The 26,519-nt window shown below is 39.0% G+C and overlaps 1 protein-coding gene and 1 pseudogene across 4 annotated transcripts in view; one reads left to right on the plus strand and one right to left on the minus strand.

Moving 5' to 3' along the window:
- GRM8 (glutamate metabotropic receptor 8) overlaps positions 1-26,519 on the plus strand; it is an 846,721-nt gene that overhangs the window by 730,427 nt on the left and 89,775 nt on the right. For all 4 annotated transcript variants that reach the window (XM_070466210.1, XM_070466220.1, XM_070466215.1 and 1 more), the window contains exon 9: positions 3,664-4,599. In XM_070466210.1, coding sequence (XP_070322311.1) covers positions 3,664-4,599 — 936 coding nt within the window. The remainder of the gene's footprint in view (positions 1-3,663; positions 4,600-26,519) is intronic.
- Positions 18,035-20,807, minus strand: LOC139034729 (transforming protein p68/c-ets-1 pseudogene; annotated as a pseudogene).

The following is a 26,519-nucleotide window of genomic DNA, read 5'->3' on the forward strand; positions in this document are numbered from 1 at the left end:
ATACAGTATACTAACACATATATATAAAATTTAAAAAGATGGTAACGATAACCCTATATGCAAAACAGAAAAAGAGACTCAGATGTATAGAACAGACTTGTGGACTCTGGGAGAAGGCGAGGGTGGGATGTTTCAAGAGAACAGCATCGAAACATGTATATTATCTAGGGTGAAACAGATCACCAGCCCAGGTTGGGTGCATGAGACAAGTGCTTGGGCCTGGTGCACTAGGAAGACCCAGAGGGATCGGGTGGAGAGGGAGGTGGGAGGGGGGACTGGGATGGGGAATACGTGTAAATCCATGGCTAATTCATTTCAATGTATGACAAAAACCACTGCAATGATGTAAAGTAATTAGCCTCCAACTAATAAAAATAAATGGAAAAAAAGAAAAGCAAGAGGGCTGAATGATCTTTGTATTTTATAGCATAGTTGTGAAAAATAAGAAGTTTAATTTCTATTAATACTACTAATCTCAATTAGTATTATTTTTAATTTGGCATCATATCTAAAATAAGTTGTGTCTCAAATACTAATGTATTTACAAGTACCTGACTCAAGTGTTTGCTATTTGTTCCTCTTTGGGGTGGATATTAGTTTGTTCACAGACTTCAACTATGGTACCAAAACACAGTATAGTTATACATAATAGATTCCTTGATGAAATGTAGTCATGTATTTTTAACATGTTTACTGAAGCATACATAGTTTTCTCCATTATTTCACAAAATGTCATACATATTTTATGACATTGTTTTTTACTTAAAGAAAATTTACAGTTGTTAAAAGATGTGATATTTTCATTATCTTATAACTTTAATTTTTATTTTTGGAAACATTTTTTCACTAGTTGAGTATTCAAAAAGTTGATCAAGAAAAATGTAATGCTTAGCTTATAATGATGAATACTTATCTTCTGTAATGAGGCCTATCTGAGTATATTTCTTTGTTAATAAGGCATTTCCTTTTAGGAAATAAAGTGCTTTGAGAATTAAAGAATCAGACATGTGGTTAGACAAGTTGACCTTTAAGGTCTCTACCAAACTTGAAGTTTAATGTTTCTGAGAATTTTTTTTTTTACTGTCATTTTCTTCAATAGTAACATTATAAATCTATAGAAGCCCCAAACAAAATGCAATTTTGGTTTTACAATAATTAGCTTTGAAACATAACCTTCACAAAACATATTTTATTATCTTGTAAGAGTCCATTAGGGTATAAAATCAATATTTTAGCCACTCAGTGGAGCATTTCATTTTTCTCAATATTTTTGAGAGAAGCCACTTTCAATTTAACTTTTTTCTTGCCTAATGGAATCTTATACATAAATAAAATAACTTCTCTAAATCATTAAAAGCTAATAGAAAATTAACAGGGTTATGATAGATTGCTTTCCCTTTGTGGTGAACAGACAAGGTAGAACTAATAATCTTGAGTGCCCTTAGGACATATGAAGTACCATCTACTTTCTCAAAGGAGGATATTTGAAATTAAACATAATGAATTCTCTACTTCACCTGAGATGGGTTTGATGGCCCTCTGCAAATGTTGAACTTAGAGGCTACAATTCTCTGCCCTCCACTATTCACACCACATTCAAGAAAGGAAAGCATCCTTAAGCAGTAGATACATTTATGAAAACAATCTCAGTCACATAGTTCCCCAAAGGGAGGCAGTCTTAAGAGTGATGATAGAATATTGCTGACAGTAGACAACTTGGGGGACATACTTTGATATGAGATAGTTGTCACTACCTTCTCAGTAGAGTCTCAATAGACTGCTCTACTGGAGGTGTTCACAGAATGGGAAGGAAAGCTTAACTTGAGTTGCATTAGTTTTCCATTGCTGTGTAATAACTCCATATTTAGCAGCTGAAGACAAGAAAATACTTACTAGCTCACACAGTTCCTGTAGATTGGAAATTCAAAAGCAGCTTAGCTGGGTTTTTCTGGCTCAGGGTCTCTCATGAGTTTGCGGTCAAGGTGTCACTTGGAGCGGCAGTCATCCGAAGGCTTGCCTGGGGCCAAACAACTCACTTTCTAGGTGACACCCTCACATGCATGGCAAGTGGGTGCTGGTTGTCGGTAGGAGGCCTCAGCTCCTTTCCATGGGGCTCCCGTAGAACTCTCATGATAGTCTAATTAGTCCCTTGAAGTGAGCAATCCAAGAGAGAACAAGGCAGAGGCCAAAATGCATTGATGACTTAACCTCAGAAACCACATGTCATCATTTCTGGAATCTATTATTGTTTACACAAATCAGCCCATTTAAAGTGAGGGAGAACTCCATGAGTGCATGATTCCAGGAAGTAAAGTTACTGGGGGGCAACTTGGAGCCAGGCTATCACAGGATATGGTGATTCTTCTTTTTACCTTTTATAGAGCTGGTCTTGGAAAAATAGTTTTTCATTTTGTTTTGTTTTAAACATTCCTTCAGCTCTTATCTCTGTGCCTCTTTGAGCAATCCTTTATTTCCAGATCTCAGCACTTTCAAGTTGGCTCCTTCTACCTCAGGGGTACCCCTCACATTCTTCCTTCCTCACAAATTCAGTAAATGTTTGAGGATGAATTGAGTGTCCATCATTGTTTGTCCACATCAATAAACAAAATCGCTCTATTCATTGAGCTTACCTTTTATATAAAAGCTGCTTGTCATAATAAATTGTTGATCCATAATTTATGTTTTTTTTTTTCTATAGCATTTGTGAGATTTGATGCTATTTCCAGGTAGATGATGTCAGAATTGATTTGACTTATAGGACAAACAGTTGGTGTCCCAGAATTTCTTTGTGGTTTAGGAAACCCCTTTCCCCCTGTCCCCCACATTGGAATTGGGTCCAGAACCTCTAGTAAATCAGTTTAGGGTAAGGAGTCAATGACTGGCAAAATTCCTTTAAAATAACACTTTTGTTTTAATAGAGATAGTCTATGGTCTAATTCAAAAGAGTGAGAGGGAACCCTAAGGCCTTGACATAGAAATGGTACTAGGGGATCTCACTCATTTGTATCAATTTCACTGCTTTAAGCCTACTTTTGTTTAATGGAAACATCATCAAGCTGTCTCACTCAGCAAGATCTTTTCCACAATGTGAAAATGCAAGGCTGAGGGGAATAAGTGAATTTGAATGTTAAACAGAGGCAAAACCATTCATATAGTTGTTACTATGGACACATGAGAAGCGTCAGAGATTAACGTAGCTAGTTTTGCCATTGCCTTTCAAAACTGACACAGTGAGATTTGAATTTCCCCAAATATGGTAGAAAGACTTGATTCGTTGTTTATATGTGTATTTATATCCTAGCCAGTGTTTCAGAGCATTTATATCTGAGTTTAGCTCTAACACGTTTCTTTCCATGAGACTTTTCTTTCTTTCTTTTTTCCGTTTTAAAGCTGTTTGGATCAATGCGTCTTTCTCCAAATGTCAGATTGGTCAAAATCAAGGAGGTAAATGGAAACTAATGACACTCATCAAGTTGATGATGTGAATGATTTATTGGCCCCGATCATTTAATACTTTCATAAAGTCAGGGAAAGAAACGCTGGGCTCTTATTATGGTAAACTGTCCTGTGTGCATTCAGTGATTGATCACAAACCTGTGGCTAGGATTAGGATATGACAAATGGGGGGAAAATGGAAGGCTCATTAATATTTTATACCCACAGGTGGAAGACATGCAGTGGGCCAACAGAGAGCACACTCACCCCGCGTCGGTCTGCAGCCTGCCCTGTAAGCCCGGCGAGAGGAAGAAGACGGTGAAAGGAGTCCCTTGCTGCTGGCACTGCGAGCGCTGCGAAGGTTACAACTACCAGGTAGACGAGCTGTCCTGTGAACTCTGCCCTTTGGATCAGAGACCCAACGTCAACCGCACAGGCTGCCAGCTTATCCCCATCATCAAACTCGAGTGGCATTCTCCCTGGGCGGTGGTGCCTGTGTTCGTTGCCATCTTGGGAATCATTGCCACCACCTTTGTGATCGTGACCTTTGTCCGCTATAATGACACGCCTATCGTGAGGGCTTCGGGCCGCGAACTTAGTTACGTGCTCCTCACGGGGATTTTTCTCTGTTATTCAATCACCTTTTTGATGATTGCAGCCCCAGATACCATCATCTGCTCCTTCCGGCGGGTCTTCCTAGGACTCGGCATGTGTTTCAGCTATGCAGCCCTCCTGACCAAAACAAACCGAATCCACCGAATATTTGAGCAGGGGAAGAAATCTGTCACAGCACCCAAGTTTATCAGTCCTGCCTCCCAGCTGGTGATCACCTTCAGCCTGATCTCCATCCAGCTCCTGGGAGTGTGTGTCTGGTTTGTTGTGGACCCACCACACATCATCATAGACTATGGAGAACAGAGGACTCTAGACCCGGAGAATGCCAGGGGAGTGCTCAAGTGTGACATCTCTGATCTCTCGCTCATTTGTTCACTGGGGTACAGTATTCTCTTGATGGTTACTTGTACTGTCTATGCCATTAAAACAAGAGGAGTTCCAGAGACTTTCAATGAAGCCAAACCTATTGGATTTACTATGTACACCACCTGCATCATTTGGTTAGCTTTCATCCCCATCTTTTTTGGTACAGCCCAGTCAGCAGAAAAGGTAAGAGATGCATTTGCCAATCGTTTTCCTGTAATTAATTTCTTCCTTTAGGATGATTCCCCTTCTTTCGCTTTGGCTCACTTGTATTTTCCCAAGAATCCTGGTGTATTATATATATTCAAGGTCACTTTTCTCTGAATATTTGTAGACTGAAACTGAATTTCCATGAAAAACACTTTAATGTGTTTTCTTGGCAAGGTTGAAGATTGACAGAGCTCACATCACTTTCTTGGTCCTTCCTCCCAGCTCTGTTATCAACTAACATAGCTGTTCTTTTCCAAATGTTAAAAGAGGAAGGGAGAAAGGGCAGACATGATTCAGAGGAGTGAGCTCTGCCAGAGGTATCTCAATGCATGACAAATGCCTCCTTTTCCGGTTCTAATGTGACTCTGAAAGAAAGCTATTTCTTAATAATCATGATGGTTTTAATCATAGAAGCAAACTGCACCAATACAAAGAAATTAAATGGCTTAGTTCAATCTGAACCATCTTACTATGTCTCTTTAGTACCCATTCTTATCATTTTTCCATATGTGGAGGATGGTGGGGAAGGTTTAAGAAGCAATGGATAATTATATAATACAGTTTATATTTTTTAGAAATTGAAGATCATTTGAATTTCCCAAAAATCATTTTATTTTGTTTCTAATCTTCCATAAACTTCTCCATATAAAACACACTGCATGTAAAGAACATCTGTGTTTGAAAGGAAATACTGCTGAACTGAATGTATATGTATCTGTGTATAGAAAAGCAAAGGATTAATGTTAACCATGAATTCAAGGTTTGGGTGGTGTGCCGGAGACAGACAGCTTGTAAAACAAAGGCAAATGCTACCATTCTAAAGGGATAGCTCTTCAGCCTTAGTTGTATACGAGAAAGTTCTTCTCTTGGTATAAAGATGTAAAGATTGTTACACTCTCCATCATCAGAAGTCATGAGGAATTCAAAACATCTGGGGTGGGGGTGAGAGTGGCGATTATATTCCCTGGATTCTAACATTCCAAGTAAGGTCCTGCATAACTCTTAAAAATTTCAACTAATTCAGAGGAAAAATACTCAACAAGAGCATGGAGAGCTCATTAGTATGAGCATTCAACCCTTACTCGATCAATGTGGTCTTCAACTTTGAAAGATAAAAAACGTACTTCAGCAAATGCACCAGTGAATAGAGCAAATTTGCCATGGGTTCCAGACCTGTGACCTTTCTTGACTTGCCTGATCTGATGGAAGTCCTTGAAAATGGCAGGAAAGTAAAGTAAGACAGTTTGGGGCTCTAAAGCTAACAACTAGAAAACATTATATTTTGGCATATGCAGATGGGAATCTATTAGGATCAAATTTGCAAATTTTACATAGGAAGAAATTTGTGTCTCTCAAAGTTTATTGGATCTGTTTGGATGTGGTTAGTTGGACTAGTTGGGAAAAACAATATTTTTCAGGGTCTGGAAATGTCCACATTAAGTGAATTATTAATAACATCAATTTAAGTGGTACCTGTATTTGTGTTTGAGTATATTTTAAATGTATTGTTTTACCTGGAGAAAGCCAGAGATAGTTGATTTTGCTTTCTTGTGGACAACAATTTTTTTCCCGCTGTGCTGGGTCTTTGTTGTTGCTTGGACGACTCTTTAGTTGCCGTGAGTAGGGGCTACCATCTAGTTGTGGTGTGCAGCCCTCTCATTGTGGTGGCTTCTCTTGTTGGGGAGCACAGGCTCTAGGCACATAGACTTCAGTGGTTGTGGCTCCCAGACTCTAGAGCACAGGCTCAATAGTTGTGGCGTAGGGGGAACCCAGTTGGTCCACGACATGTGGGATCTTCCCCGATCAGGGATTGAACCTTCATCTTTGGAAGGCAAATTCTTCACCACTGAGCCACCAGGGAAGCCCAACAATAGATATTTAGCCAAACAAAATCTCCTGAGCTCTGACATCTAACTCCCCCCTTTTTTTTTTTTTGGCTTTCACTCCCCTTACATTTTATAAATGACAGCCTGCTCTTACTTTTCATGTTGTGACTTCAAGGGCTTGAGGAAGCAAATATAAGTGCTTATAAGATGTTATTTCTATTCAGAGAACTCTTTCAGTGACTTGATTTTTAGAATAAATAAAATCATGGCCCTACATCAAGCTATTGAACACCCTCATAGTAATTCAAACATGGATCATACTAAATTATTTTTTTAAGGTAATTGAAAAAAAAAAATGACCACTGAATCTCAGATCAGAAATTCTGCAGAGTTGCAGCTGTCCCCTGAGGAGCAGTGGTGGAGACAGTAAGAGTTTCTGGATGAAATGGACACATGAACAAATCACGGGCTGGAGGCTGCCCAGTGCTGCAGGGACTATGGGATTTCTACCACTCCATCCAAAAACCTCAAGTTTATGTACATACTTATGGGTGTGGATGTATCAGTGCCTCCAGAGAGATGACTGAATGCTAGCTAGCCAGAATCCCTTTTCTTCTTTTAGCTTTGTGGAATCATAGTAAGTCAAAGAAGCATAATGTAAGACCAATTTATAAAATATGCTAATTGGAATTTATTTGTATTGATAATATGATTGAACGTGGAGATGACTGAAGAAATCAAGAAGAAACACTAATTTTAGGAGTTTTCAGAACATTGGAAAGTGCTCAAATTGTTTAGTTAGGCTTGGAGATGCTTAATTTAGACCAGCTCTACACCAAGAGCTATTATATGATTAGTAGCTGAGATTTACTACTGAAGTCTTTTGTATAATACACTTATGTGTCATCCTAACACTTCACATTCAAATTTGCTTCCTGCTATTCTCTGTCAAAGTATCTAATTATTCAAAACAATACACAAAATGTTTGAAACTGTTTATTTTTTTTGCATTGCTAAAATTACTGACACAGATATTAAAATTGAATAAAACATTTATATCTCTAAAGGCAGGCTTTGTCTAAGTTTTATCGACTTTGGAAGACCAAAGAGTGGGTCAGCTCTCCACTCCCATTTATAATGCTCAGCCAATTAGCTCCGCGTTATCGGCTTGAAGTGTTCGCCACAGTCAGGCGGCACACACAGCCATTAATTCAGCAGATCCTTATTGAGCATTGTGTCCAGCATCGTGCTAATTATTGAGCCATGTCAGTCTGATTCCCAGAGCCTTCCCGGTACAAAGGCCCAGGCTGGCTCCCAGCCGATGCTGTCTGACGCCTGCCAGCTCCAGCAAGTGCCAGGCTCAAGGGCAGGAGAAAATCAAGCTCAAGGGCAGGGGGAGATGGTGAGGAGTCAGATGTGAGATGAGAAAGCCAAATGAGAGCTATGCATCCTGTGACACAGAAGTCATAATGTGGAAGATAGCAGAAGAGCAAAATTTCTTCCAGTATGCTTTGCATACTGGAAATGACAACCCAGTCCAGTATTCTTGCCTGGAAAATTCCATGGACAGAGGAGCCTGACGGGTTACAGTCAGGTTGCAAAGAGTCAGACGCGACTGAGCTGCTAACACTAACACACTATACATTGAATTCTGTTTCATAGAGACATATCTATAGGAGAAAACACATCTAGCCACATAGGTCTCTCTGAAGTTATTACAGAAGTAGTAATAAAGAGTAAAATTAGTTGAATAATTTAAACAGATGTTTTAGAAAACCTCTGAGTAAAATCCAGTTATAAAGGGACTTTTGTAGCATTCATGAGGACAGAAAGCTCTCTAAAGTATGTCTTCATTCAATGACAAAACATTATTTAAATTTCCCCACATTCTTTTTCTTTCAGATTTTAAAATCAAGATGTATCATATTTTTTCCTAATACATTTTAGTGACATCATTTATTAGCTTTGTACCTAGTGCTGCATTCTACTAAATCATAGTTTAATTACACTTTTTTTTCCTATAAAAAATCAGCCTGAGGGGAGGGGCGGAGACACTGAGGCATGGACAGCGACCAACGTGAACTTTCATAATTAGGTTGAAAAGACAAAAATTAAAGATATACTTAATGTAATAGTCAGGAAGAGAATTCTCAAGGGTGGTTAAGGGTTGTTAGGATGGAAGAAATATCTTAAATGCATATTTTACCATCTCTAATTGAGTTCATAAAGCCTAGATAATCAGACAAAGGTTATGACACTGCCAAGCTCCAAGGAATACAGTGCTTTAGCCAGAGCACGGGGTGGAAACAAAACAAAACACCCTAGAGACAGAAAAGAAAATAAAGCTCCAAAATGTCAAACAGCCCATATGTCCTGAACCAACCTTTCTTCCTTCACCTGGATGAGTTGTGCAGCCATCTAGTACCCTAAGTCAGAAACCTGGTGTTATGTTAGACCCCTCCCTCTACTCACCTCTCCTCCCTCTATCCACCCCTTTATTTCCTCTTCTCACCTTCCAATGTCATCCTTTATCAGTTCATGGAGGGTAAGTTGTGTCTGTCTGATGTGTGTCTGAATGAATATGTCTCTTAACGTTACAGCCTTTCGTGTAGTATGTTCTCAACTAATGCCTATTGAATGAGGAAATGGAATGCCTTCTTTGCACATTAATAACATGATATAATAATAAAAATGCTTGATTGTTATTTTATTATTTAAGTTAGAGTATGACATAATGGTAACTTTATATAGTGATCATATTGTGATTCCCATTATAACTTTTTTTCCTGAAAATATTTTTCCTTGAATGATGGGCCAAATGCATTTCTTTAAAAATTTTTGTCAGTATCACTTATTGTGATATAGGACTGCTAAATATTTAGGGAGAAATATAAAAAGGAATTCTTAAAGTTGTCCTTAGTTCTGTCTAAAATGCACAACTCAAAGGAGAATTGATGCTATTTTCCCAGATGCTTTTTGCATGACAAAAGCATCTCCCTTATGTTTTCACTCAATCTGTTGATAAGAGCAGAAGAGTGCAAGGGTGCGGAGGTGGATGAGTGGAGACAGGAAGAGTGTGAACTCTGGAGTGAGAGGAGGTGGGTTCAAATTCTGAAGCTCTGCTGATCTAGCTGAGAAAATGCAGTGAAGTGGCTCCATTTGTGCAGATAGCAATACATTCCCTGGAGAAGGCAAACACAGATATAAAGCAGCATGAAGCATTCGCCTGCCATCTGTGCCCAGCCCTGTTCACAAACGAAAGCAGACTTGACTTCATACCATCTAGGAAAGGGCAGGAAGATGATTGACTTAAAAAAATCCTCTCATCCCATTATGGTATGTTTTTGTATTAATAGATACCTCGTGGTAGTTTTGAGGAGGGCATGGCAACCCACTCCAGTATTCTTGCCTGGAGAACCTCATGGACAGAGGAGTCTGGCAGGCTACAGTCCATAGGGTCGCAAAGAGTTGGACACTACTGAAGTGACTCAGCACACCCACACAAGCATGGTAGTTTTGCTGAGAGTTACATGCTATGAGTCACAAGATGTATTTAGCACATAATAGGCAATCAACAGAAGTTGGCTGTTATTACTATTAGGCTGTATTTTGTGAGGGCAGAAATCATATTTTATCTTGCTCACTATCATATCCTTGACACCTAGCATAAAACTGGGCTTGGAATGGGTTTTCCAGAAATATTTATTTAATGATTAAATGCATTTAAAATTATCCAGCTAACTGCATTAATTTCTCCAACCATTTAGACCATGTCTATGGAGCATCCCAACCAGATGAATTTTTTCAAACACAGGGGCTTGCCTGACGGTGAATCACACAAGATTACAGAAGTTAAAAACAGATACAAGAATCTTCAGGACTAGGAAGAGAGAGAAGGGAGTGTTGTTGCTCTGAGGCAATATGTAACTGCTTTCATATATTCAGCAGAAAATACTAGAAGAAAGGCAAGTGTCATCAGAAAGTGGTTGCTGAAATACTTGGGTTAAAACTGAAAAGTGAGTAACTCTAACAAGAGTTGTGCGAGGTGGTTCTGAAAACGATAATAAAGTCCTGCTTTGAGAAGTAATACAGATGAGAAAAGAACAGCCTGAAAACCTGGGTAAGAGTGTCAATATAACCTAGACAGCAATGGAAGTAATTTTCAGAAGAGATCAGACCAACCATAACTGTCTCCTAACTTTTTCTCCATTTCTGTGGAAAGAAAGGAAGGAAAACAGTGATCAGTATCCATCTTGTGTGTCCACAATTGTCATAATAAACTTTACAGAATTTTCTTTCCTTGTTCACTTACAGTCATTTGAAGCTGATTCCTTTAAAGGTTTCACAGTGTCCCATGTTACAGAACAATTTCAGGTATTATGGGAGATTCTGTCTAGTTAAGATTAATCATACCAGCTTGTTACAACCAACTCTGAAAGGAAAAAAATAAAATAAAAAAGAAAAACAAACAAAAAAGTCTGGAAAAGAAAACATTTATGGTAGTTCATTTATGCATTTCCTAGTGGCTCAGTCTGTTAAGAATTTGCCCTGCAATGCGGGAGACCAGGGTTCGATCTCTGGGTTGGGTAGATCCCCTGGAGAAGAGAACGGCAACCCACTCCAGTGATCTTGCCTGGAAAATTCCATGGACAGAGGAGCTTGGCAGGCTACAGCCCACGGGATCACAGGGAGTCAGACATGACTGAGGGACTAACACACACTTTATACACTCAGTAAAAATGATATGCTTATGAAGATATAGAAGAAAGAAATGAAATTAAGGAGATTCTAAGGCACACTATGTGCGCTAAATTGCTTTGGTTGTGTCTGACTCTGTGCAACCCCATGGATTGTAGCCCACCAGGCTCCTATGTCCATGGGATTCTCCAGGCAAGAATACTGGAGTGGGTTGCTATGCCCTCCTCCAGGGGATTTTCCAAACCAGGGATCGAACTCACCTCTAATGTCTCCTGCACTGGCAGGCAGGTTTTTTACCAGTACCACTACCCAGGAATCCCCAGGGCACAGTGTAAGCAAGCCTGTTAAGTAGCCCTTCTAGAGAAGACTGCCTTAGCCAGGCTTACTACTTTTTTTTTCCCCATTTGTTCTTCATATTACTGCTGCAAAATATTACCAACTTAGACATGTAGGGAAACTCATTGTAGGGGTGCCTATTTTACTAGATGGCAAAAAGAAATATTGGCGCAATGAACCTAGCCTAGATTCCATGATCCCACTTTTTTGGGTGGCTTAGAGGAAGCTGTGTTGTTTGGAGCCACTTAATTTAAGCATTTGACTATTGGTGAGATTTGTACCTCCATCTCTCTCTTTTTTAATTGAAATTGAGTTTACAAAATTTTGAATTTTCTATGTCCATTACAATAAATTATTAATTAACACTTAAATAGTCAACCTGGGAATTTAGTCTTTAAGCTTGCATATCTCACTAAAATGGTTTAGCTTTCTTAATATCTTTGAAATGCTGGAGAATTAGATTTGATTTAGGCCCAAATCTGAATATTTTCTGAGATATAGTGACCATGACTTTATTTCAAAATGTTTAGCAGGAATGCCATACAAATAGACATATTTTTTTTCTCTATAGGCAGAACTTTAATGACAACCCAGACTGTTGATGGTACAGAATGCAGTGACTAATTTACTTATGTAACTTTAAATTGCATTTTCCATGATTCAGTAGCTGCTTATATCTCATGGAGCACACAGGGTGCCAGGAAGAGCAGATTGCAAGCAAATAGTTCCTTTTGGCTGTAACCATATATCCATTTTTATGTTGAGAAGTTTTTAAAAATCTCTAAATGCAATATCACATGGATTGGCACCATCCACCTCATAGTGCAGAGAAATAGTTAACCAAATATTAGTATAAATTCCAGGTTATTTAAAACAAATGCAAAGCAGACTTATTTGCATCATTTAAAGAAATATTAAAAAATACTTAATCTAGTTTCTGGTTCAAGATATTACCTGGCACAAATATATATATATGTGATATATGTATATCACTCTAAATTGATAATGAAATGAAGAAAAAAAGAAGGAAAGAAAAGGAAACTAAAATAAAGGAAGAAAAGAGAGATGGGAGAAAGAAAGAAGGAGGGAGAGGTGGAAGGAGACAGAGAGATCATTACCTTTTCTGAGATATTGTGGATTTAGTTCCAGACCACCACAATAAAGCAAATAACACAATAAAGCAAGTCACCTGGATTTTTCTTTTTTGTTTCCCACTGCATATAAAGGTTCAGTTTGTACTATAGACTATTAACTTTGCAATAACATCATATCTAAAAAATGCTTATTACTTAATTAAAAATACTTTATGGCTAAAAAATGCTGTCATCTGAGCCTTGGGCTAATCATGTCTTTTGGCTGGTAGAAGGTCTTGCCTTGATGCTAAGGGCTCCTGGATGATCAGGGTAGTGGCTGATGAAAGTTAGGGGGTAGGCTTATGGCAATTTCTTAAAATAAGACAACAGTGAAATTTGCCTCATTGATTGACTCTTCCTTTCAATACTATTTGATAGCATTTAATCCATGGTAGAACTTCTTTCAAAATGTGAGTCAATCCTCTCAAACCCTACTGCGCTTTATCAATTAAATTTATGTAATATTCTAAATCTTTTGCTGTCATTTCAACAATCTTCACAACATCTTCACTAAGAGTAGATCCTATTCAAGAAACCACTTTCTTTGCTCATCCATAAGAAGCAACTCCTTAGCTATTAAAGTTTTATTGTAAGAGTGCAGCAATTCATTCATCTCTTCAGGCTCCACTTCTGCTTTTTTTTTTTTTTAATTTTTATTTTCAGTACATTAAATTTAATCATGTACATGACTAAAAAATTAAATTTTTTTCCTTTTTAACAAAGTATAACATAAAAAAATCCAAAACAGAATACTTGACATTTACAATTCAAAATCAAATTAGAATATTAAATATTTACAAAACCATATCTTTTAAAAGTATTTATAAAATTACATGCAATTTTATAGAAATGGCATAAAAGAATGACTAAAAAGTGGGAGAATTTTCCTTCAGTCCTAAAAAGAAAATATGTCCAATATAAGCTGTGAAGATTCTTGAGTATACGAGGACTTCAGTTTTAATAACAAAGTTAAAGACAAGTCCCACTTCTAATTCCATTGCTCTTACTATATCCACCTCATCTCTAGCTATTTTCTCCACTGAAGTCTTGGACACCTTCAATTCTTCTATGAGAACTAGAACCAGCTTCTTCCATACTCCTCTTATTTTGACTTATTCCCATAAATCATGAATGTTCTTGATGGTATCTAGGGTGGTCCTTTTCAGAAGCTTTTCAATTTGTTTTTTCCAGATTCATCAGAAGAATTATTATCTATGGCAGCTATAGCCTTATAAAATATAGTTCTTAAATAATAAGACTTGAAAGTGAAAGTTTAATCACTCAGTCGTGTCTGACTTTTTGCAACCCCATGGACTGTAGACTACAAGGCTCCTCCATCCACGGGATTTTCCAGGCAAGAGTACTGGAGTGGGTTGCTATTTCCTTTTCCAGAGGATCTTCCTGACCCAGGGATCAAACCTGGATCTCCCACATTGTAAGCAGACGCTTTACTCTATGAGCCACCAGGGAAGTCAGGGAATAAGACTTGAAACTCAAAATAATTCCTTGATTCATGGGTTTCAGAGTGGATGTTGTGTTAGCAGGCAAGAAAATATTATTAATTAACATAATAATCATTGTACATCTCCATCAGATCTCTTGGGTGATCAGGTTTATTGTCAATGAGCAGTAATATTTTCAAAGGAATCTTTGTTTCTGAGCAGTGGGTCTCAATAATCTGCTTAATATTCAATAAACCATGCTGTAAACAGATTTTCTGTCATCCAGACTTTGTTCTATTTATGGAGCACAGGCAGAGTAGACTTAGCATAATTCTTAAGGATTTTTACAATGGTGAATGAGCATTGGCTTAAAATTAAAGTCACCAGCTGCATTATAACTTAACAAGAGAGTCAGTGTGTGCTTTGAAGCTTTGAAGCCAGGCATTGACTTCACCTCTCTAGTTATGAAACACCTGGATGACATCTTCCAATATAAGGTTGTTCTGTCTACACTGAAAATGTGTTTTTTTCTGTAGCCACCTTTATTAATTATCTTAGATGGATCTTCAGGATAAATTGCTACAGTTTCTACATCAGGACTTGGTGCTTCACCTTGCACTTGATGCTATGGAGATGACTTCTCTCCTTACACCCCATGCACCAGCCTCTGCTATCTTCAAACTTTCCTTCTTCAGCTTCCTCATCTCTGAGTATTAAATGAATATAAGAGAGTTAGAGCCTTGCTCTGAATTAGGTCTTAGCTTAAGGGAATGCTGTGGCTAATTTGATCTTCTATGGAGGCCACAAAATATTTCTCCCTATCAGTAATTAGGCTGTTTCACTTTCTTTTCATTTATGTATCCACTGGAGGAGCATTTGAATTTCCTTCAAGAATTTTTCTGTTGCATTCACAACTTGGCTAACTGTTTAGCATAAGAGACCTACTTTTGACCTATCTTGGCTTTTGACACACCTTCCTCACTAGGTTTATATTTCTTGATGTTGTTCAGTCACTCATTCGTGTCTGACTCTTTGCGACCCCGTGGAGTGCACCACCACACCAGGCTTCCCTGTCCTTCACTGTCTCCCAGACTTTGCTCAAACTCACGTCCATTGAGTTAGTGATCCATCCAACCATTTCATCCTCTGCCATCTTGTCCTCCTCCTGCCTTCAATCTTTCCCAGAATTAGGGTCTTTTCCAATAAGTTGGCTTGTCCCATCAGGTGGCCAAAGTATTGTATTCCTAACTTGATTTAAAGTGAGAGATTTGCAACTCTTCCTTTCACTTGATCATATAGAGGCCATTATAGGGTTATTAATTGGCCTAATTTCAGTATTGTTGTGTCTCATGGAATAGGAAAGTCCAAGGAGAAGGAAAAAAACAGGAGAATAGCTGACCTTGTATGTGAAGCAGTGAGATATATTATTATTGTTCAGTCGCTAAATCCTCCTTGACTCTGCCACCCCATGAACTGCAGCACACCAGGCTCCTCTGTCCTCCACTGTCTCCTGAAGTCTACTCAAATTCATATACATTGAGTCGGTGATGCTATCTAACCATTTCATCCTCTGCCACCCCCTTTTCCTTTTGCCTTCAATCCTTCATAGCTTCAGAGTTTTCTCCAGTAAGTTGACTTGTCCCATCAGGTGGACAAAGTATTGGAGCTTTGGCTTCAGCAACAATCTTTTCAATGAATATTCAGGGTTGATTTCCTTTAGGATTGATTGGTTTGATCTCATTGCAGTCCAAGGGACTCTCAAGAGTCTTTTCTCACACCACAATTCAAAAGCATCAATTCTTTGACACCCGGCCTTCCTTATGGTCCAATTCTCACATCTATAAATGACTTCTGGAAAAATCATAGCTTTGACTGTTCAGACCTTTATTGGAAAAATGATGTCTCTGCTTTTTATTTATTTTTTTTTTTTTATGAATGAATTTCTTTGCTTTTAATCTCACACAGTTTAAAATACAATATGAAATCAGGCTACAGTATATAAAAAATTCTCCAGCAAAATGATGTGCCAGCATCAGCTACTAAAATAAACGAACAAAAAACTCCCCCATAAGAAATTTTTTTTTTGCATTAAAAAAAAAACACATAGACACTTACATCGCTACATCTCTAAGCTACCTCAGTTCTGATTTTTTAAAAAGCACCTGCTTTTCCTTTTTTTTTTTCATCTTGCTTTTAAATTTTCAGCTCTTAAAAAATATAAATTATATGAAAATACAAGTTGGAAAATAGTCAAACACAATATAACATCTTTTTCACCCCTATACTTCTCAGCTTAAAAAAAAAGTATTCTAAAAAAAAGTTCAATAACTGAGGCAGTATTCCTGATAGAGATAAATTTCATTTTAATATATATATTTTATATATGTATATGTATACATATATTTATGGTTCCTCGAAACTTCTTTGGAATGTAGATAAGAGTTCAACCCATTTATATAGACCCCAACAGAGAAAGCAGCATGCACAGCATGACTAGGATAGAGAAGGTGTCGTTTTCACCATGAAGATTAGGCAGGTTAATGCTCTAAAACCCAGAGTGTTCAGCTCCAAAGTGAGGAAAAGCATATCTGATCTCTGAATGTTACCTCCAATCTCCATAGCCACAAAACCAGGGCTCTGTGTAGGGAAGTCCCTCCCCTGAAAGTGAAAGGGAACCAAAGTGACTCTGAACCCTACAGCCCAAACCAACACGGGTTAACAGATGCATCTCCAGGAAAACAGAGTTTCACCCAACTCAACCAGATCTGCCCATCCTTCCTCTGAAGTTAGCATGTGTTTTTATTTTTTTAAAGCAGAAATCCAACAATTCTGCTCCATTTCCAGTGTATAAACCACCCACCACTCTTCCTGGGATGGTCTCTGGACAGAAGGAGGGAAAAAAAAAAAAGCATCTGGCCAGATTGACAAAGCTGTTTGAACTAAGACGCTATCTACAAATACTGAAAATGGTGGACGGAGAGAGAGCAGGATGGGGGAGGGGGGTGCATCTTAGCAAACAAGCGGCTGAGGAGCATGAGGAGGCACCTGTTTACGTCTTCTCTGCTGGGGAATTATGGCAGGAGTCAGACATACACAGGGAGGGGGTCTCAGCATCGATTTAAAAGGAAAGGGCTGTTGAGCTGAGAAAGTGATATGCCTGGTGGCAAAGAAGCAAGGACCGAGGTCTGGCCTTGGTTCTACTCTCACCCATCACTGAAATGTGGAAAGACATCATGAGAAAGCCCCAGCATTCTCTCAGCTGCAGTTCTGCACGTCTGCAAACACACACAGACACACACAGGCACGCACACACACATCTTTGCCAGTGCCCAACAAAGATCACATAATCTAAGAGAAAACAATGTAGTCCAAACAGTTCCGCCTAACACTCCCTGAGCGGCTCCTAAAATATGTCGAGAGCTTCATTAAGGCACCTGCGTCCGGAAGAAGATCACAATACACAGCTGGGCGAAATGCTGCCTCTGCTTTCCAAGCGGATGCTCCGATTTCTCGGTATGAGGAAGCGCGTGAATCACAGAGTTAAGTTCCTGATAATCCGGGGTCTGCAAGAAGACCTGGGAGAAAACGATCCACTTTCTTGAAGCTAGAAGGTAGTTAGTAGACTTCCAGTTTCTCAGCTGGAGCCCAATAAGGGCCAAGCCCGAGAAGCCCGTACTGAAGGTTTCTTGCCCTCCCTCGCTGAAAGCCATCCCTCTGTCACCCTCCTTTTCAATCCGGCACCTGTCGAGCTGAGGAAGAGGGGATTCTAATTGTATTAGGCACTTTTCCTTAGTAGTCAGATGTTGGTCCCCTCTCCCAAACTCCATTTTCGGATGACCCTTTACAATGGCCTCAGTTGATGATGTTTGTCGTTCAACTCTGGGAGAAGTAAAAGTAGATTTGAATCTCATGGACCACCTTACTGCTACACCCAAGCTCCTTTCCTTATAGTTCCTATGCCTTCAAGCTTCCTTCCTTTGCGATTACCAACATTCCCTTAGCCTGTGCCAGGATAACAGATCCAAGCACAGGGCCCTTATAGCATCTGCTCTGTGCACCTTTGCCTGCCCACCCAGTCTCACCTGACACCCAACTCAGCTGCCTTAAACCCTTCAAAGGAAAGCCTTGCACTTTTCCCAAAGACAGCCGAGCCGCATTTTATTCCTAGGCTCCCTCAGTTTCCATGGCTTCTAAAACCCAGGACATCTAAATGGCTTTATCAGACACTCTCCAACTCATGACCTGTCTGCGGCTACTCTTTCACTCACCCATCAGAAAGCTGTACATTTCCTTCTACTGAACAACAGAGTGGGGAAAAGTGATAAATGTGGGATGCTGGAAAAATAAGACACAAAGGACAAAGTACAGAGTGTTAGTTGGGAAGGACATGCATTCAGGACTTATTTCCTAAGACCTGAGGGGTAATGCCCGTGCATACAGATTTTATTCCAAGTCATGTATGTTACAAGTCTAAAAAACCAGTAGAGAACCAGGTCAATCTTCTCCCTTCACTCCCTCTTTCATAAGACTACTACAGTGCTCCTACATTTACTATTGTCCAAAGCAGGGCTGCAAAATACATTCAGTTCAAAGACTTAATGCTTCTTAGCTCAATGTTAAGTCCAAACTCTGAGAATACACTCATAACAAATAAGTAGAGGGGTGTGATCATAATTTTTAAAAATTAAAGGAGAAACTCACATGCACAGTTCCCTTGTACCCAAATTAGCATCATTTTTTTTCCTTAACACATCAGTCACATGAACTTGGGATCCCCAAATCTCAGTGATGGCGCTTTGTCTTTCCAGTGGGGTCTATATAAACAGTTTCCTTTCACTGTGTCAGAATCCTCAGTCGGCAAATAAAAACAAAATTGCATGATTATCGCAATACTGAGACCACCTTAGAGCTTAAGACGATTTTTAAGGAAAAAAAAAATACTGGCACAAAATTTAATAGAATAAATTTTAACACAAAAACAGTTTCAGCCCCTCCCTACTGAAGTCCATCTTTGTTTCGAAAGTAGAACAAAAAGGTCAATAGTCCGTGATTTTTTAGTGCACCTGCAAACAAAAGGCTTTATCCTACCTCCCTCTTTTTTGCCCTCCCAGACCTAAAGACAAAAGGAAATTAATTGCCTTTCATTAGTTTCAAGACTCCTGGTGCATCAATTTCTTTTGCTAATAGGTCCATAACTCAAGACATATTTTTTTTCGTGGATGATTTTTTTTTTTTAATATAAATGACTGGACGTGTTAGTCTCTTCCTCCCTTAAGCCAGATTCTTCAAGCTTCTAAGAAGGCCCTTGTCTCCTGAAAATCCGCTCCAGAATTTCTTGTCCCACCCACCCCACCAGTCCTGGCTCTCCTTCAACGGCGCACAATGGATTATAGCTGCAGCTCACTTAGCTCCCACCCCTGAATGTAAAAAAAAAAGAGTTCTGGAAAATTAAAAATAGAATAACAATTAAAAAATTAAAGAGTCCGACCGATATGGTTGTTCTCTGAAATGTCTCAGCAGGGTTTCCCCGGCCCCTCAGTGCCCATCACTCGTCGGCGTCGGGCTTGACATCCAGCATGGCATGGAGCTCCTCGGGCGTGTACCCCAGCAGGTTTTGCAGGTCACACACAAAACGGTACACGTAGCGTTTACCCGCTGTCTTGTGGATGATGTTTTTGTCGTAATAGTAGCGAAGACCACGGCTCAGTTTCTCATAATTCATCTTAGGCTTGTTTTTCCTTTTTCCCCATCTCCTGGCCACCTCATCTGGGTCAGAAAGCTTGAATTCCCAGCCATCTCCTGTCCAGCTGATGAAAGACTGACAGGACTTATCTGTGAGTAATTCCAGAAGAAACTGCCACAGCTGGATCGGTCCGCTGCCTGTGTAGCCGGCTAGGGCCGCAGCAGGAATGACGGGCTTGTCCTTATTGAGGTCAGCGCGGTCACGCACATAGTCCTTGAAGGTGCCCTTGGGCTTGTGGTTGGGCAGGGCGGCTGGATAGTCCTCGGAGTCGAAGCTGTCGTAGGAGGGGACGCGCTGCAGGCTGTTGAAAGACGACTGGCTGCTCCAGGACTGGGTGAGGCGGTCGCAGCTGTCGTAGCTCTCTATGCTCTCGAAGGAGTCCTGGCCCCCGAGCTTACCTTTCTGCAGGATCTCCAGGTGTTCCCATAAGATGTCCCCAACGAAGTCTGGGGCCAGCTCGAGAAAGCAGTCTTTTCCCAGTGCGCAGAGGGCTGCCCCATTCATACAGAACTTCTGGAAGTCCACACCCTTCAGGCTGAACTCATTGACAGCCCACATCACCCAGTCTCGAACGTGGGTCTCTGTCCACTGCCGGGGGTCTTTTGGAATTCCCAGACGTTGCTGCTCTTTAGAGAAACCACTGAAAGTAGCTTTCAAGGCTTGAGACATCATTTCTTTGCTGCTAGGAGTTAAGAGCGGGACATCTGCACATTCCATATCTGAGCCATAGTGTTCAAGGCCGGTGGGCACTTCCTGAGTAGCTGTCTCTTCCCAGAACGGGTAACAAGCTCTTGGTGGATGATAGGCCGACTGGAAACCACAGGCCATTCGGGGATCTTCATAAGAGTTGAGAGGTCCCTGCCTCAGCACTGCAGGTCGAGCCGCTGAGTAGGTGGCAGGGCCACTCACTGCAGAATCCACAAAGTAGCTCATCATGCCGTCAGCACTACTTTGCCGGAGAGACTGGGTGAAGAATGGCTCCAGAGTGAGCTCCCTCAAAGTCTATGGTCTCTTCCCAACTCTGTCTCTGCTTTTTAATATTCTGTCAAGGTTTGTCATAGCTTTCCTTCAAAGGAGCAAACATATTTTTATTTCATGGCTGCAGTCACCATTCACAGTGATTTGGAGTCTAAGAATATATGATCTGTTACTGCTTCCTCTTTTCCCCCCTTCTATTTGACATGAAATTATGGGACTAGATGTCATGATCTTAATTTTTTTAATGTTGAGTTTCAAGCCAGCTTTTTCATTTTCCTCTTTCATCTTCATCAAGAGGCTCTTTAGTTCCTTTTACTTTATGCCATTAGAGTGGTATCATTGCATATCTGAGGTTATTGATATTTCTCTCAGCAGTCTTGATTCCAGCTTGTGATTCATCCAGCCCAGCATTTCCTATGATGTACTCTGTATATAAGTTAAATAAGCAGGGTGGCAGTTTATAGCCTTGTCATACTCTTTGCCAATTTTGAACCAATTAGTTGTTCCATGCCTGGTTTTATCTGTAGTTTCTTGAGCTGCATACAGGTTTCTCAGGAGACAGATGAAGTGGTTTGGTACTCCCGTCTCTTTAAGAATTTTCCACAGTTTGTTGTGATCCACACTGTTGTAGGGTTTAGTGTAGTCAATGAAGCAGAGGTAGATATTTTTCTCAACTCCCTTACTTTCTCCATGATCCAATGAATGTTGGCAATTTGATCTCCGATTTCTCTACCTTTTCTAAATCCAGTTTGTACATCTGGAAATTCTCAGTTCACACACTGCTGAAGCCTAGTTTGAAGGATTTTAAGCATAAATGTGCTAGCATTTGAAATGAGCACAATTGTACAGTAGTTTGAACATTCTTTGCATTGCCATTCTTTGGGATTGGAATGCAAACTGACATTTTGCAGTTCCATGTGGCAGTGCTGAGGTTTCCAAGTTTGCTGAAATGTTGAGTACAGCATTTTAACAGCATCATCTTTTAGGATTTGAAATAACTCAACTGGAATTCCATCACCTCCATTAGCTTTGTTTATAGGAATGTTTTCTAATGCCCACTTGAGTTCACACTACAGGATGTCTAGCTCTAGGTGAGTGACCACACCATTGTGGTTATCATTAAGACCTTTTTTTTGTTTGTTTGTTTGTTTGGTATAGTTCTTCTGTGTATTTTTGCCACCTCTTAATCTCTTGTGCTTCTGCTATGTCCTTACCATTTCTGTCCTTTATCATGCCCATACTTACATGAAATGTTCCTTTGATGTCTCCAGTTTTCTTGAAGAGCTATCCAGTCTTTCCTATTCTATTGTTTTTCTCTATTTATGTGCTTTGTTCATTTAAGGAGGCATTCTTATCTCTCCTTGCTATTCTCTGGAAGCCTGCATTCAGTTGGGTATATCTTTCCCTTTCTCCCTTGCCTTTCACTTCTCTCCCTTTTCTCCACTATTTGTAAAGCCTCCCTCAGATAACCACTTTGTCTTCTTGCATTTCTTTTTCTTTGGTACAGTTTTAGTCACTGTCTCCTGTACAATGTTATGAACCTACATTCATAGTTCTTTGGGAATTCTCTCTACTAGATCTAATCCTTTCAATCTATTCATCACATCCACTGTAAGGGATTTGTCTTAGATCATACATGAACGGCCTAAGGTTTCCCCAACTTTCTTCAATTTAAGCCTGAATCTTGACATTGGGAACTCTTGATCTGAGCCACAGTCAGCCCCAGGTCTTGTTTTTCCTGACTACATAGAGCTTCTCCATCTTTGACTGCAAAGATCATAATCTGATTTCAGTATTGACCTCCTGGCAATGTACATGTGTAGAGTCATCTCTTGAGTTGTTGGAAAAAGGGTGTTTGCTATGACTAGCATATTCCCTTGAGAAAACTCTGTTAGCCTTTGCCCTGCTTCATTTTGTACTCTAAGGCCAAACTTGCCTTTTATTCTGGTATTTCTTCACCTTGTACTTTTGCATTCCAATCCCCCTGTGATGAAAACAGCACTTTTTTTTTGGTCTTAGTCTAGAAGGTGTTGTTGGTCTTCATAGAACTGGTCAACTTTAGATTCTTCATCATCAGTGATTGGGGCATAGACTTGGGTTACTTTGTTTTTGAATGATTTGCCTTGGACATAAACTGAAATAATTTTTGAGATTGCACACAAGTGTTGCATTTTGGACTCTTTTGCTGACTATGAGGGCTACTCATCTCTTCTAAGTGATTCTTGCCCACAGTAGTAGATATAATGGTCATCTGAATTAAATTTGTCTGTTCCTATCCATTTTGGTTCACTGATTTCTAAGTCATCAATATTCAATTTTGCCTTCTCCTGCTTGACCATGTCCAATTTATTTTGATTCATGGACTTAACATTCCAGATTCCTATGCAATATTGTTCTTTACAGAATTGGGCTTTACTTTCACCACCAGACACGTCCACAGTTGAGCGTCATTTCTGCTTTTGCTCACCTGCTTCATTTCTTCTGGCTCTGTTAGTAATTGTCCTTCACTCTTCCCCAGTAGCATGTTGGAAATCTGACCTCAGGGGCTCATCTTCTGATGTCATGTCTTTTTGCTTTTATTCATACTGTTTATAGGCTCTCCAGGCAGGATTATTAGGGTGGTTTGCTGTTTCCTCCTCCAGTGTGCCGTGTTTTGTAGAACTCTCTACTATGACCTGTCCTTCTTGGGTGACCCTGCATGGCATGGTTCATAGCCTCACTGAGTTACACAAGCCCCTTCATCATGACAAGAGTGTGATCTATGAAGGGGTCAGATATATACATATATCTATATAAATTGCCTGTCTTATACAGATGTACTTCAAGATGTAAGACTATTAAAAAAGTAACAGATCACCATAAAAAATAATAGTGAAAAAATTTTAAATATTGCAAGAATTACCAGAATGTGACACAGAGACATGAAAAGAGAAATTACTGCTGGCAAAATGGTGCCGATATACTTGTTTGATATGGGGTTGCCACAAACCTTTAATTTCTAAAAAATGCAATATCTGCAACTTGAATGAAATAAAGACCAGCTAAACAGGGTATGTCTGTGTATTTTTGGAGACAACATTAGGTAAAACAATTTGAGAAAATCCTGAAAAATAAATGTTGAATGAATCTGATTTATAGAGGAATTAAAAGAGGGAAAGCCCAGCTCAAGAGATATAAATTATTCTTACTACAAAAATCTCAATAAATTTCTAAACCTAAATTAACATAAGAACTTGAAACAGGCCTTGGAGGGGCCATCAGGAAATTTATTTTTAAAGCTGAATTTTAAAATAGATGGGCTAGTGGATCCTTCAGTTCTCCTTAAATGAAGAGAGTGAAAGTGAAAGTCACTCAATCAGGTTGACTCTCTGCAACCCCTTGACTATATAGCCCCTGGAATTCTCCAGGCAAGAATACTGGAGTGGGTAGCCTTTCCCTTCTCTAGGGGATCTTCCCAAGCCAGGGATCGAACTCAGGTCTCCCACATTGCAGGCAGATTCTTTACCAGCTGAGCCAGAAGGGAAGCCCAAGAATACTAGAGTGGGTAGCCTATCCCTTCTCCAGGGGATCTTCCTGACTCAGGAATCGAACTGGGGTCTCCTGCATTGCAGGTGGATTCTTTACCAACTGAGCTATAAGGGGAGCCCAAATGAAGAGAGAGTGTAAGTTTAAAGTACAAAATTCTCCTCTGAAGAATAGGGCTTATCTGACGTGGAATTAACTTATGCTCCTAGTATGGAGACAAGGCATTCAAAGGAAAACAGTAGAATTTAAAGTAATTTTATGCCAGAGAGACATAGACAGGTGGAAAATAGAAAATGCAGCTTCTAGGATAGAAATATGATAAATTTCTACACTTTTAGAATAAGTTTCTCCAGGGATAGGTCCTCAGTCTGCTCACTTGTCTATATCCATTCATCTTTAAGAGAAGTCAGTCTGGTGAAACTAATTTATACAGGTTCATAGTCTGCCCATCGGTCCAAGAAAATGCAACCTACCAGTAATCCTTATCAATCAACCTGGCTCTTTAATCACAATTATACATCAACAGCCAAAGATGTCATGATAGCAGAAGAGAACCAATAGCATAATTTAAAAGGAAATCAGACACACACACACACATCCACACAACAAAAAACAAAGCCAAAAGAGATTCAGAAAATATAAGATAATTTTTAAAAACCAGAATTCTAATTAGCATTCTAAGAAATAATCAAGAGAATATTGAACATATACATATGCACATGTGTATGGTGGCTGTGGAAAAGATCAAAGGTCAATCAGAAGATGAGAAAATGACCCTAGAGGTAAAAATTAAGAGCATGAAAATAAAAAGCTGAAAATCTTCCACATGAGGTGGCTAGGGTGAAGACCAGAGTGATAATCTGGAGGGTAAAATAAAAGGCAAAAAGTTAAAAAAAAAAAGGAAAGCATGAGGAACATTTAGAACACATTAAGAATACACTCAGGATTCCTACATATATCTTAAAAATGTCTTAGAAAGAGAGAAAAAGCAGGAAAAGAAATGATATACAAAGATAACAGAAGAAAAATTTCACAAACTTAATATAGGCAGTTCTTAAAACTGAAAGAGCCACATATCTTAGTAAAATTTTCTAACCAAGAGAAATTTCTAAGAGTTTTTTTGGGAGAAGAGGTTGGGAAACTAATCCTATACGTAATGAAAATTGGACCTCATATGACTTCCTGGATTCTAGAAGAGTGAGTCAAGACTTTCTGAGGGAAAAATATTTTAAACTTATCATTATAGAACCAGCCAAACTATCAATCAATGTGAGGTTAAAAACAAATTTGGTTCAGAAAATCTTGTGCCTACACAGCTTATGTATGAATTATTCTAGATATAATCCAGCAAAATTTTTTTTAAAAAGCATATCCAATATGAGTAACTTTGCCAATTGCATATGACCTAGAAGAAATGAAGCAATTTTGAAAGCAACTGTAGAAGAAATCAGACCCTAGTTGTCTAATTACCCTTAAAAAAAGCAGAGTTTTAATAATTATATTTATTCCTTCTCTGGGAATCCAGTCATGCTTCTTGGATGAATCTGAAGGGAATAATATTATTAGCCACAATATGTGCAGTTGTTTTTTGTACTGGTCTCACACTATTAGAAGGAATCTAGGAACAAAAACAGAAATGTTAATTTATCTACTGAAGTGAATGTAAATACCATAAACTCTGCTAAATTAAAAATAATAATATAATTTTTTTTTAAATTGGGAGGTGCTTAAGGATGGGCAATAGAGAGGAGAGTTATGTAGGGTATCAGTCACTCAAATTTTACTATGAACAATCAACAAATACGATCTAAAATTGGTAACTCAAGAGATAGAAGTGCATTATTTAAACAGCAGCAAATAAACAGGTAGATAAGTAGTTAAATAAATAATAAAAGCTGTTCAAACTTGTTAACTCCATAAAATAGCATCAGGATATGGAGAGAAGGGTGATGGAGGGTTTTCATTTTATTTAATAAATAACTTCGGTTTTATTTTTTAAAAAACAAATCTACGACAAAAATAGAAATCATTGCATAGAGAATAGTTTAAGTGAAAGTCTCAGCAAAAAAACTTTTCTGCTTTTAGATACAGTAATAGGTGAGGGATTTTGATCTGTTTAACTGTCTCAAGATCTTTGGTCATCAGAAACGGTTTATGGCTTTCCTCTTTTTTAGGGCTAATGACACTAGTAAATAGATAATTTTTAAGTATCAGC

Source organism: Odocoileus virginianus, chromosome 1 (assembly GCF_023699985.2).
Source record: "Odocoileus virginianus isolate 20LAN1187 ecotype Illinois chromosome 1, Ovbor_1.2, whole genome shotgun sequence".
Taxonomy (NCBI): domain Eukaryota; kingdom Metazoa; phylum Chordata; class Mammalia; order Artiodactyla; family Cervidae; genus Odocoileus; species Odocoileus virginianus.